At 47.5% G+C, this 13,862-nt stretch overlaps 1 protein-coding gene and 1 long non-coding RNA gene across 7 annotated transcripts in view; one reads left to right on the top strand and one right to left on the bottom strand.

Moving 5' to 3' along the window:
• Nucleotides 1-1,139: 1,139 nt before the first annotated feature.
• LOC137142856 (uncharacterized) lies at nt 1,140-11,223 on the bottom strand. 5 transcript variants are annotated; one of them, XR_010917022.1, is made up of 5 exons: nt 10,966-11,223; nt 8,331-8,435; nt 3,837-3,909; nt 3,426-3,573; nt 1,140-2,956 (listed from the first exon to the last, which is right to left on the bottom strand). It is a non-coding gene; the product is annotated as an uncharacterized lncRNA (long non-coding RNA). The 5 variants fall into 5 exon arrangements; XR_010917023.1 differs by lacking the exon at nt 3,837-3,909; XR_010917024.1 differs by having other exon boundaries at nt 3,430-3,909.
• GTF2A1 (general transcription factor IIA subunit 1) overlaps nt 9,803-13,862 on the top strand; it is a 53,041-nt gene continuing 48,981 nt past the window's right edge. For both annotated transcript variants that reach the window (XM_067532314.1, XM_067532321.1), the window contains exon 1: nt 9,803-10,162. In XM_067532314.1, the coding sequence (XP_067388415.1) occupies nt 10,133-10,162 (30 nt within the window). In that variant the 5' untranslated portion in view covers nt 9,803-10,132. The remainder of the gene's footprint in view (nt 10,163-13,862) is intronic.

The following is a 13,862-nucleotide window of genomic DNA, read 5'->3' on the forward strand; positions in this document are numbered from 1 at the left end:
GGATTTGCCCCTATCTGAACAAGAATCAATTGACCCACCACTCAAATGCAGACACTACCTGCAAATTAAAATGTAGGAAGAACCAGCTTTTTGAGCCAATGACCATCTTTTTTATTGTGTACACGTACAGGGGCTAATAGAGTGGACCCTCTAGGGGCTATCACAATACAAATTAACAATAATTCTCATCATAGGATGTGATTTCTAGATAGATAGTGGGGAGAAACTAAAAGTCTGATGGTGAAGAGCCTGCCTGTGAATGTCTTGCTCTGTGGGCTCAAAGAACACACTCAAGCAGCACCAACAGCAACTCCTTAGCAGCACATTCCTTTGATACTGCCCAGCCTTTGTGCTGTTCAAGTGACAGACGATTAGTCAAACACTCAGCCTCCAACTGTTCTGACTCTCCACTGTTCAACTGAGGATGGGGTTTCTGGCAACAGACAAAACATCATTGGCTGTGGTCCAGGAACCCTAGCAATGAGGAACCCAGGTAATCAAAACACTTCATTTAAAAAGCAGTTAGACTGTCACCACACACAAGACCCTGCATCAGAGGATCCGAGTAAAGGTTTTGAGCCGAACAGCATGCTGATAAATGACCCTCACTGATTACTACAGGATGCTCCAGCCAGCAGCTGCTTTAGTCAGCTGAGCAATCCAATACATTAGCTATTCTTAATACATTTAACAATGGTTCCCAGAGCTAAGGGGATCTAGATCAGTGGTTCCCAACCTGTGGCCTGCTGGGGGCTTTCAAAGTGGCCTGCCACTCCCCTCCCACTGGCTGCAGAAGGGAGCCACCGCCTAAGGACCCAGGCAACATGCATTGCTGCATGAAGTGCATTGCCGCAGGGCTAAAAGACCCATGCAGGCTCCTTGCTGCAGCCAATGGAACGGGAGATCAACACGCCCCTTGGCTGTGGAAGGGAGCACAGCAAAGCGTTCTGCCTGGGTCCCTAGGTGTTTGGGTCCCTGCTGCCAGAAGAGGGGAGCATTGATCTCCTGTCCCCCTGGCTCCAGAAGGGAGCCACTGCCTAGGGACCCTGGTGGAGTGCATGGGGCTACAGGATGCGTGCAGTTTCCCTGCTGAAGCCAGGGGGACAGGAGAGCCTCCTCACTGAACTCATTCTCTCTGGCTGCATGGGAGGGGAAGGGGACTGCTGGTGGAGACTAGTAGCCCTTCAGGGTAGTAAAAATTATATCTGTGGCTCTCAAGCCAAAAAGGTTGGGAAGCACTGATCTATATCATGTTCCTCAAACTATCACACAGACTTCATTGGGTAACTTCACAATATAAACAGAAGCATGGACAGGGAAAGATGGTGCTCTTTTAATGGTGTAATCTGATACTGTGGTTTGGTATTGGTTTTCCTGGCTTTATATCAACCCTCTGGATTTATTGTCCATTCTTCTCTCTTGCAGGACAGCAAATGAGAGTAAAAGGTGAAAATAAAAGTTGAAAACTGAACAGGGAGACTGAAACTAATGCCATGGCTACACTACAAAATTGTGTCAACCTAAATTACACTGGCATACTGCCACCAGTTATTGCATTGTTTGTGCATGTGCACGCTACGCTCCCCTGTGTCAGTGGTGCACATCCTCACCAGGAGTGCTTGGATCCATGCAGAATGCAGTGCAGCGGGGGTAGCTATGCCACTATGCAACTCGTCGCCATCCAGTGCAGGGTATTTGGGAAAGGTTTTGCAATGTCTCATGAGGCTGCAATGAGTCGTGCAGGGGTGACTGGGTGCGTGGGTTCAGAATTCTATAATGCAGTGTTCTTCATCCCATAATATCTTGCACCTCTTTTCAAAATCCCCACAAACCCCTGTGGTCCTCCTTGCTGTCCACTAGCTCTGACAGGAGTGTGAAGCCTGCATAGCTCTGCACCACTGTCATGTGCACTGCATGTAAAGGGTGCCTGATCCTGCAGTATTGGCTGAGCCGCAAGAGTCGTCCAGGGGAACGTGACAATTCCTTGGAGACTAGCTTTCTGTGGGACACAGACTGAAACAATTCAAGGATGTTGGCGGCATCACAGAGCAGCTGCAGACTGTGAAGCACCAGTTCTGGGCCCAAGAAACAAGCACTGACTGGTGGGAATCACACTGTCATGCAGGTTTGGGATGACAAGCAATGGCTGCAGAACTTTGGGATGCGCAAGGCCACATTCCTGGGTCTGTGTGCCAAACTCACCCGAGCCCTCCAGTGCAGGGACACCAAAATGAAAGCCACACTGACAGTTGAGAAGTGATTGGTGATGGCACTGTGGAAACTTGCAATGCCGGAGTGTTACCAGTCAGTTGGGAATCAATTTGGAGTTGGGAAATCCACTGCAAGGGTGGTTGTCATGCAAGTGGGCAGAGCCATTAATCACCTCCTGCTAGCAGGAATGTGAATCTGGGCAATGTGGAAGGCATAGTGGATGGTTTTGTAGCAGTAGGGTTCCCAAACTGCAGTGGGGCGCTAGATGGCATGCAAATCCCTATTTTAGCACTAGCTTACCTTGTCACAGAGTGTCAACGGAAAGAGCTATTTTTCTATGGTAATACAAGCTCTGGTGGAACATGGGAGATGCTTTACTGACATCAGTGCGGGTTGGTCAAGCAAGGTGCATGACATGCATATCTTTAAGAACACATGTCTGTTCAGACAGCTACAAGCAGAGACTTTCTTTCCTTACTGGCAGTGTACCACTGGGAATATTGAAATGTCAATAGTGATCCTGAAAGACCCAGCATGCCCCTTGCTTCAGGGCTCATGAAACTGTACAACGGCCACCTCAATAGCAAGAAGGAACACTTCAAATACAGGCTCATCAAATGCAGCACAGCAGTTGAATGTGCCTCTGGTTGTTTGGACAGTTGCTGGCATTGGCTACTTCCAAGATTGGACCTTGGTGAAGAAAAAGCCCAAGGACTATAGCTACCTGCTGTGTCCTGGATCATATCTGTAAAAGAAAAGGGAAAAGCTTCTGTCAGTGCAGGGTAGAGGTGGAGTGGCTGTCTGTTCAAACTCAGCAATCAGATACAAGGGCTATAAGAAGAGCTCAATGTGGAGCTACATGGCTCAAGGAGGCTTTGAAAGAGCATTTGAATAGTGTGCTCTACCGATCCTTGTTCTTTTGCAGCCTGGTATGAATCTAACAGTCAGTGCTGAGTGTGGGAATATATCACTGACAATGCACCTCTTAATATTATCTGAGATTGATGTTATGGGTTCCGTGATCAAATGAAGTAATAGGAAATTGGTGGGTATCAGGCCTGCTCAGCATATGTTGTGAATGAAAAGAGGGAAATGTTCCAAAAAATAGAATTTTATTTTGTAATATGAAACAATTGAAGTTTTATAACATTCTAAATGTTTTTTATTTCCTTAAGGGAACAGAACTTCCATTTCAGGTACACACACACACATACCAACCGTGTCTTTCACAGGTCTGTGTATGTGGAGCTGATTTTCTTTAGTATTCCCCAGGTGGAGTGGTAATAGTGCAGCGAGCCCTGATGCCACGTGGAACGTTATGGGATGTGTGTAGGGAGGTCCCAACATTGAGTTGTCTATGGGCTGCAGAGGGAGACAAGCACAGGATTCTTGGACCTGCCGTTCTACCAGAGTCTGCAGCATCTCTGTTTGCTACCTGGGAATTCCCCTTATGTTCTGGTGCATCTTCCTCTCCTTTTCCTCTCCACTCTTTCCTTCTCCATGCTGTATGCAAGGGTCATACACCAGGCCCTGGTCTTTCTCTGATGCAGCACTGGCTTGCAGCATCACCTAGAACATGTCATCCCAAGTGTGTGTTTTCATTTTTGTTTTTTCTTCCTTCTCACCTGGCTCAGGCATTCTGCAGGTATGGAGGGAGAGACTCTCAAGGCCACATGACCAGGAGCTGCAGATACAACACTGTACAGATATACCATTGTCAGTGTATTCGCAACAAAAATTGAAACAGGATACTGAACTCATTCGCCTCGATCCCAGAAAGTCATACTCGTTGGAATTGACACAGCACGGGGCCAGTCATGCCACCAAACAGTGAGGATGGTCCTCGGGGTGGTGGTGGTGGTGGGTTGAGGCAATGAAGGAGGGATACTTCAAAGGCATGTATATAGGGCAGTGGAACTGAACACTGGCCTTGTTTCCCACAGGTGGTGGTGATTTAGCTGATATCTCACTCCTGAGGGTAATAGAGATAGAGAGAGCACAGCTGCTGCTGGTGGTGGTCCAATGCTGCTCAGGCCCATACGCTGCTAGCCTGTGTATTGCAATGGTGCCTGCTGAAGTAATCTGAGTAGTATGGAAAACTGTCCTACCACGGTGGAAGAAATAAAACAGTTCTCCCTAGAAACCTTGGCAGAGGATTGCAGAGTACCTCCATGAAAGTTTCACTGAGGATTCATGGGACATTCCAGTGCACATAAACAAATTGCTCCGCAGGGGCCCTCCTGCCTAACTCTAAAGGGAATGAAAACAGATACCAACTGTACGTCTCTTGGTTATGCCACTACCTGTTCTAGCACAAGTAAAAAAAGTAAATTATCAGATGTGTCCTGCTATTTTGTGGAGTTCCATCCCTGTAATTTCAAAGCAAACTGCATATTTACCAGAGGTTCCTTCCTTTGCAACAGGCTCACCCATGCTCAACTATCAGGACTGGCTGGCCTGCAGTGGAGTCAAACACACATCTTGGCTTGCTATGCAGCTGAATACCCTGGTTACCTGTCCCCCATACTCTTCTTCCTTGTCCCTCTCCTCCTCCTTGCTGTTCGTGGCAGGGGCCTGTGTCTCAGGCTCCTCCAAAGTATCCTCAGAGCTCTAGGAGGTGGTGATGGGGTCTCTCCCAAGGATGGCATGCAGCTCTTTGTAAAAGAGGCAAGGTTGCAACTTGGATGGATTGATTGATTGGCTGCCTTTTCCTTCTGGTATGCCTGAAGTAGCTCCTTGGCTTTCACACAGCACTGCTGCTGGTCCCAGTTGTTGCCCTTCTTCTGCATGCCCCATTTGTCAACATTTCTACAGCTGGATCGGAGCTGTGCTTGCACAGCCTCTTCTCCCCACAGACCCAAGAGATCCACCTCCTATATACTACAGGCAAGAGCATGTCTGCAGCATATAGCCAGCAGTTGCACATGACAATGGAGAGTTGCTAGGTGTGCTTCATTTTGATATGAATGGTGGCTGCTTGGATGGTGCATGCCACAATGTGCTGTTCTTTCTGAGAGTTGAACCTCTGTATTAAACAGGGAGGTAGCCAGGAGCTGCACGGGTAGGTAGCAAAATATTCTTTTGTCAACCCCTATGTTAATCTCTCTCCAATCACTCAGAAGAATCTCAAACTATCCTTTTTGTTTGAAACTTCATGTCAGGTCTTACTGCAAAGGTGAGTAAGAACAGTTTGGCCACAATGCAGTTGTCTGGGTTTGATTAAGTGAGCAGGAAAATCAATTGTGTTTTGTTTAGTTATAAAGGGATTATTTTTTTTAAGTGTACACAACTAAAAAGACACAGATTAGGACATCAATCTGAGCCACACTAATTTGCCTCCACAGTCCAATGACTAATTAGCAGTGAGGGGCTCAAACACACTTGTCCCCTCCAGCTGAACATGCCTGCTAACTCTACTCGCCATCATGGGTCAAACCAAGAGCCTGAATCAGACCACCTTGAATTTTGGGAAAATTGGCTCTCTAGCTAAAATTTGCAGCTTGGGCCTTACTTTATAATATGACTGATAGAATTGTTAATACACAGTCCATACTTTATTAATATGGGCAATTTACTGTTACAATCTTACATTTTTGCATTTTTCCTAACTTTTTTGTGTTTAACATGGTAAAGTTATTACATTAAGAGATTGACAGTTCATAAGTAAATGAAAAGTACCTTTCACTATCTCAGGTTATAATATAAATGCTGCTTAAGCCTTAAACTTCACCTCTGTAGGTATTATACTCTTTCTATGGATGGAAAAACTCAAGTAGGAAGATACTATGGGACTTAATCAAGAAAAAGATCTTAATGTAGTTTAGCTGCCAGAAGCCACTGTGCATTAGACACATATAGCTAATGTATAGCGCGAGGCAGTATAACCCTCTGATAGATAGGTACTGGTCTGGGATTTGAGTGGTAATAGTTCTGTTACTAGCTCTACTGACCTGCTGTGTGACCTTGGCCAAGTCACATCACCTTTTTGTGCCTGTTTCTTCTCCCTCCCTTTTTGTGTCTTGTCTATTATAGCTGTGCACCTGCCTCTACTATAGTTATAATCAATGAAGGTTATGACTAGCTAAAATATGCATGAGTATTCACAGTGCCTTGAAATTTGGTGTGCCTCAGTGGGGTGAGAGAACGGATCCAGATTTGGGATAATTTAACCAAGAGGTTCCCAAAATACAGCCCAATAGGATGACTACAGTGGTAGAATCACAGCAGACCCCATGAGGTTATGGGGGCCCAGCTAGAGTACAATTTCAGTTTAGAACTCAGCGGAGTCCAGACAGACAAGGGGTGGGGGTAACATCTGCTCTGGAGATATAAGGGGATTGCACCCCTGGCTGGTGCAGTGGAGAAGATCTAGGAGACTGCATACAAACTCCCTGGCAATCTAACTGGATTGTATACACAGATTACACGTGCATGCCCCCCCGATGGCTGGAACCTAGGGCTCTGACAATGAGGAGGGTGGAGAGGGGCTGTCTGTGCTGGTATTGCAAGGGGCTGCTAGCCATGGAGGGCTCTTGGCTCTAGCTGCCCATGCAAATCCCATGTCATGGCACTGCTGGTCTGGCAGAAGTTGAGCTGCAGCAGATAGGGGTTGCCAGGAGAGAAGGGGGGGGTCATCTGCCCTCCCCCCCTTCCCAGGCAGGGTGACCACCTGTCCCTAATTGGGTGGGACAGTCCCAAAAAGTACACTTCAAGTCCCAAACCTGGGCTGAATGACTCTGGGACAGCATTTATCCCAGATTCCCTTTTGTGCCTGCCTGAGGTTCGGGGGCAGCACCAGCCTCTTCCCATCCCCCCGCTTCTTCTCTTCCCCCCCACGGACCCATCCCTAGCCAAGCCAGAACGGGGCAGTCGTAAGAGCCATCCTGTAAGCCCAGGCCACTGTGGGAAGCCTCGGGCTCCTGGATACTCTACCTGCCCTGGGCACCCAGGCTGGGGGGTGGGCACCCAGGCCGGGGGGTGCTTTTGGGCACCCAGGCTGGCTGCCGTGGACAGTTCAGGGCTCCCCACAGTGGCCTGGGCTCCCTGGGCAGCTTTTGCCACGGCCTGGCTCTAGATTCTGGCCTAAACAGAGGGTGGGGCCTCATGGACGTGGAGGCACAGGGGACAAGGCCACAAAGGGGGTTGGGGGCTCCTGTATGTGTCCCACTTTTGCATTTTGAAAAGGTGTCAGATCATCCTTCCCCCAGGGCAGAGAAGGCTGGGTTGAGAGAGGCCCCTGTAGCTGGGACAGCCCTGCAACCCCATCATGAATAGCCAGCAAGGGTGTGTAGCCAAGGCATGGGTAGATCACAGTGCTGGGAGATGCATGGGATAGGGAGGAGACAGAGCCTAAGGTAAAAGATTGGGCTGCTTTGCATGGGTGGAGGAGCAGGGGAACTTGGAGGGGTGGGGATGCAGGTGGGTAGGAGGGAGCAGAACTTGGTGGAGCTGGGAGGCTGGATTAGAGCTATTGAGGATGGGAGAAGTGGGTTGGAGTAGAGTTTGGGAAGATTTAAATCAGAGCTGGAAGGATGGGGGTGGGTGAGTTGGAGCAGAGCTGGAGGACACAGAGGGGAGCTGGGGGAGTGCTTGTGGGGGCCTGAAATAGGGCTAAGATCGGAGAAACAGGGGCAGGAGGAGGGCTGGGGGGAGCTGACAACTGGACTCAAGGAAGTTGTGGGGGAGGAAAGTTAAGTTGTGCTTAATTTGTGCCAGGGCCCTGCTACCTCTAGGCTTGGCAGTACATAGCCCCTGCATCTCCAGGCTTACTGAGTCAGTTATGTAACTAAAATAATTGATTTAGCCCCAGCACCCCTTTCATTACAAATTAAAGACTGGGGTTAAGGGAGATCTTAGAGGGCTGGATCAGAACTGGAGAGGAATGTGGGAGTCTATGGGGACCTGGGGAGGCGCCTGCCCTCCTGCGTAGGGAGCTCAGGACAGGTATACTGGAAGCATGCACCAAAACCACACTGCTGAGACTGACGGGGTGAAGAGCTGAGAGCGGGCATGCTTGATGCATATCGTAGACTCTCAAACTTTGGGGAATGGAGGGACACCTATTGAGATGAAGGGAGAAGTTCACGAGTCTCAGAGCTATTGTTTAAAGATGTATTCACCTCCATGGGATGTTCTGACTCAGCAGAGACCATCACACTGAGAAGAATGTGCCACTTCACACTTCTGTGCTTCCTGTGTTTTCAAGATCATCCTGTGGTGGGGCTCTGTATGTAACATAAAGCAGTGGATAATGATTAATTTCATATACATATAGCATTGCTATACTTAAGATTGAGAAAACTTTAGTTAAAGGATGTTTCTTCTACATACTCTAAAATCTGCATGCATGCCCGCATTGTCTTGAAATGTGCTGTGACTCATGGGGGTATGGAACAGGGTTAGTGAGCTATATTTGGGGTCATTTGAGCAAGAACTTCCTGAGATACAGCCCCCATCCCACCTCCGTGCCCCCACAAAGAAAAACAGACGGTGACAGGTTCTACCAACATTTTTTGTGCACAGCTGACTTCTAAAATTGTAATGGATCAGGAAGGGGAGGATGAGATAGAAATGGTGGCAGGAATACAGGGGCCATATGTGGCAGGAGACAGTAGGCTAGGAGAGACACACCAGTCTTCTCTGACATGCTTAAAGTGACTGTAGCCAATCTGTATTAAAACTATCAAGTTCTTGAGACCTAGACCATATCTGAGATTTCTCTCACTGGCCCAGTTAGCAACTACATGCTCCAAACATTTCAAGACATGATCATTATCCCCATTCCAGGATATGTTGTATATTATTTGTGTAACTGTAGCCGTGAAGAGAACTAGTCATAGCCCAGGACCCCATTGTACAAACCAAGAGCAAAAAGACAGATCCTGGTCCGAGGAGCTTATAACCTAAATCTAAGACAGGAGACAAGATGTAAGTTTATATCCTTTTATTAAGAGTTATCCTCTGTAAAGTAACCATGAATAGCCTGATAACCTCTCTTTAAATGCTGTTTAGCACTTCAGTTTCAATAATATTTTCTGGAAGTTACTTCTGTGGGTTAATTTATGGCTTATGCAAAAATGTATTTCCTCTGACCAGTTTTTTAAAATTTGCTCCCACTCACTCCCATATATTGTCCCTACGCCCTATGGAGTCAGGTGTCTCAGACAAGCAGGGCTAGATCCACAGATCAGCTGCTGGCAGATTATAACAACATGTACTGTGATGTGTGAGGCGATGTAAACAATGTTCAGCATCACAGCCCCAGGCACGGCAATAGCCCGGCGCCCCCTTTTCTCCACCGCGCTGGACTGCGCGCTCCTCCCGAGTTCTGCCATCTGGCCCCCCAAACGGCACCGACAAGCCGAATCGCTGTGCGTGACCGTGTCCAGGAGACGGGGCTGTCCCCGGACCCCCGCTACTTGCACCCCGATCCGCACGGCCCCCGGGGGCTGCAGCGCCGCCGGGCAGAGGCACTGTTGGCTCAGAAGAACCTTCCCTTCCGCCTCGGTAGGTCTGAGCGCGGGAGCATGTAACGTGACCTCCCCGCCACTTCCGCCTCACTAGGTGTCATGGCGGCGGAGCGAGCCTCAAACGTGACTTCGGGCGGGCGGGCGGGCGGAGCTCTCTCCCACACGCTCTCGCGCAGCTTCGCTCCCCCTCCCCCCACCCCGCCCGCGTCCCCCTCTAGCCCTGGCCGCTCGCGCAGCTGCTCGGCTCTTGCTATATAAAGGGGCGAAGCGGGCAGAGCGGGCGGCTGGCTGTGGCGGCTGCAGCCCGAGGGCCGGCGAACGAGGCCGGGCCAGGCCGCGGGGCTCCCCGTGTGCCGGGGCGGGACGCGCGGGGCTCGGGGGGACGCGCCGGGCAGGTTTATTGTTTTAGGGGCGACTCCGCCGCGGTGGGGGTGTCCCGGGGGGCTCGGGACATGGCGAGCTCGTCTAACACAAACCCCGTGGTAAGGACCGGGCCGGAGGGAGAGGGGGGCCCTGGGTGGCACCACAGGCGGGGCTCAGCGCCCCCCGCCATCCCTGGCTGGCCCCGCCGCGGGAACGGCCGGCCTGGCCGGGGCATCGCCCCCCCCCCGCAGCTAACTTCTGATGAGGCTCCCGTGGAGGCAGGGAGGCGCCGGGACCCGCCAGAGCCGGCGGGGTGGGATGGGGGAGGCAGGCGGCGGAGAACCGGGCGGCGGGCAGCGTCTCTCCCAGCGAACAGCCCCGAGGCGAGGCGGGCCGTGCCTGGGGCGGGGGGGAGTCGAGCCGGGGATCTCCGCCGTCTGCACCGCCGCCAGGCTGGGGGGTGGCCGGCTGGGTAGGGGGCGAGCGGCTCCGCCGGGGGGGAGGCGAGGGGAAAGGCTACGGGACACGCCAGGCGCTGCCTTCCCCGCCGGGGAGCGGGACGGGGTGGCGGGTGGTGAGGCGACCCCAGCCTAGCGCTGCTGGAGCCATTTTATGTAGCTTTTATAAGAAGGAGGCGATGGTTAGAAAAGCACTTGTCCCAGCCTTGCAGACTCGGCTGACGGAGGAGAAATCCCCTCCAGTTTCCCTCAGTATCAAGGAAGTAGTTATAAAAAAAAAAACCCACAAACAACTCCCCCCTTCCTCCCCTCTTGTGCTTTCTGCACTCTCCTAGGGTGGCTTGTTTTACTTGTATTCACATAGATGTGCAATAAGCAGTCACATAAATCTGTGTAGCCACCAAACCCCACCGATCACTTCTTTCCCTTCCCCTCTGATAAGAATAAACCATCCACAAGCCTACCCCCAAAAAGCTGCAGACAAACCCCGAGTCCGGGCGGCTACGGTGCAGGCTTGGCCCCCTTGTTTGTGTCTCTGTGAGATCCATCATGGCTTCCCCTGCCTTTCCGTCTCCCTGCTCCTTGTGTTCCTCCTCCCTGTGGCTGCCCTGTTTATATAGAGCCATTGCCGCTCTCTAATATAGACTCTGCCAGGATGGGAAGGTGCTTTCCAGCCCCACGTCACCGCCTCTCCATTTAAACACCACATCAGCCTTTAAATAGGGAGAGAGCTGCTGGGAGGTGCATGTACCAGAGGCAGAGACTGAAAGAGATACAGACACGGTCTCTTTGTCACTCAGATCCTGCTTTTTCTGCTAAGCTATTAGCTAGAGTCCCCTCTGTTTGCACTAATCTGCTGCTCTTAAACCCAATTGCTCGAGCTGCCGGATTGTAAAATAGCAGTTGCTTATCTCTGTTAGTTTATTTAGGGGGGTGTTTCCCTCACTGATTTAATAATTACTGAATTAAACAGTTTTCTTTCCTTTGTGTGTGTGTTGCTTAGGGAAAGAGAACCAATCCCCCACTGTGGTTTTGAAAGTATTCCGGGGTCCTTGGCTATTGAAAGCAGGCAACACATTAGTATATAATGATGTCTGTCTTCTTAAGTGCCTTTTCTGCTGGGGATAAAGTGGTAGTTGAACTAAAATGGTTCTTATCCAGTATATTATAGAGAGGAGGTGGGATACCAATTTTGTGATATTTAGTGAAAGTTTAAGTGTGGACAGACTACAGCTGTGAAGCTATATATGTTTAAAATGTTTACATTTTGGCAATAGGTTTTAGGCTGGACTTCTGTTGTACTAAAATATCAGTTCTTGGTGATAAAGCTGATGGTCAGCCACGTTATTATGATCTAGGAAGGGCTAGAATATTTTAAGTTTTTCAGTTTTACAGGTAAATTTAAAAAATACTTGATTGCTTCAAATTTTAAGTGCCATGTAACCATTTGGTTCTGTTATGGCATAGACTTATATAACTGTAAAGTGATTTCTTTTGCCTTTTTATTTTCTTTTTATCACTGTCCTAATGGTTTCAATCAATTAAAGTTATAATTCTGTACATGGCAGTTTATTATATGTTCAGTAACCTGCATACAGTGTCTGCATATGAGAGTATGAATATAAATGTCAGCAGACCCTTCACAGAGCACAGGCTGTACTCACACTGATAGTTTCAGGGTTTTTAAATTTTGTTACTAAAGACCTACTTCAGTTTATAATATGTCTAGGTTTTCATCTCTGTAAAGTAATCTGGAACTAGTATAGAAAAAAAAAAGGTATTTATTCTGCAGCATCTCTAAACTGCTTGCAAATATTGGTGTTTCAAAGTTTCGCTGAAACTTGATTTCTCTGCTGTACAAGATTGCTATCTGCACCTGTCCAAGAGCACAATACAGCTTTTGAAAGTTGTTAGAAAACAATCATGTCTGGAAGATTCAATTTGTAGCAAAAAAAAACCCAGTCAAAATAAAACCTTAAAATGTTTCAGATTGAGGTGCAGATCAGAAAGGGATAAAGGGCAAGTTCTCTGTAGGATTTAATTTTTCATTTAAACTTGACCAACACTAAAGGTTGTTTAGACACTTAACAAGTTAGGCAGTTAACTTTGGAATTCAGATCTGAGGTAATAGAGCCAGACTTTTTAACCTTAGCTAGCATACTAATGTGAACAGAAATATTCTCAAAAGAACATGGCCAATTTATAACTTTAATATGTCAATTTTGGGGCCTAAACTATTACTGTACAATATTTCTTTAATGTTTCACCGTAATTAAATCATCAGTAACAGTTTTCTTTCTGATAAAGAGAAAGTACATCATTTTGGCTTACATAAACAAACAAGGATTCTATAATGGATTGTTAATAGCTAATTTGTAATAGGACTCTGACAACTTGAAACCTGGTCATTTACCCCCAAAAAACAAATGTAGTTACAAGTACTGCTTCTCTCCACGCACCACCTGCCAGTTCCTGTGGTTTTACAATTACATTTTAATATTTATTTTAACATATTATTTCTCTCTCCTGTTTTTATGTAAAAGATCCACAGAAATAGGGGATATAAATTCACCAACTTCCTTTCGTATAGGGGAAATTGTGAAAGCAGTTATACACAACATATAGTCAAATGCATAAAGTATACAAAGACTTCTGATCTTCTAGTTAGGAATCTTAATTGTTGCTTGCAACAATAAGTGTTAAAGAAATTTTAGATGTAATAAAGAGGATCCCTTTAAAAATGAAAAAGTAATTTTAGAAATTTAAGTTCAAAATGGCTTATAGTATTTAAAACAATTTGTCGATTGTTCTTTGGATTCTAAAATGTAGCGTGTGCATCTATATCTCCCTTTTCAAATCAGTCTCTATCACAGAGTGCAGTGGGAGGGGGAAATACAATTTTTCTTTCAGTCAGTTTGTTCCATTCCCAGCAGAGGGAGCACTAGTTGTTAAACCTTGATATAAAGTTGTGGTTGTATTATGAGTTCTCATACCCAAACAAGGAAAGGAGAAAATCTGAATGGTGTTAATTTGTCTTAATTTATATATAGTGATTCAGACAGGGCTTGTTAAACACTTGTTTATCATTCTTGTGTTTTGGATCTGCTTTCACTATAAATGGCTGAGATTCATTAAGCATGCTTATTTTAATTGCAAACTTGTTTCTGTTGCAAGCCATGTTCCTTTATTGTCTGGATTTCTCTTAAAATTTGTCAAGTCGTGGAATTCACATATTTATGTCTAAATCATTAGTTACCCCTGTAAAATAATGTATAATGCCATGGCAGCTGGCTGTTCTGGTATATTACTATGCTAAAATAGTCAGCTTGTTGATTTGGAGATAAAGATACATTTTTGTGGC

This window comes from Emydura macquarii, unplaced genomic scaffold, assembly GCF_026122565.2.
Source record: "Emydura macquarii macquarii isolate MOO-44397 ecotype Brisbane River unplaced genomic scaffold, CSIRO-AGI_Emac_v2 contig_374, whole genome shotgun sequence".
NCBI lineage: Eukaryota > Metazoa > Chordata > Testudines > Chelidae > Emydura > Emydura macquarii.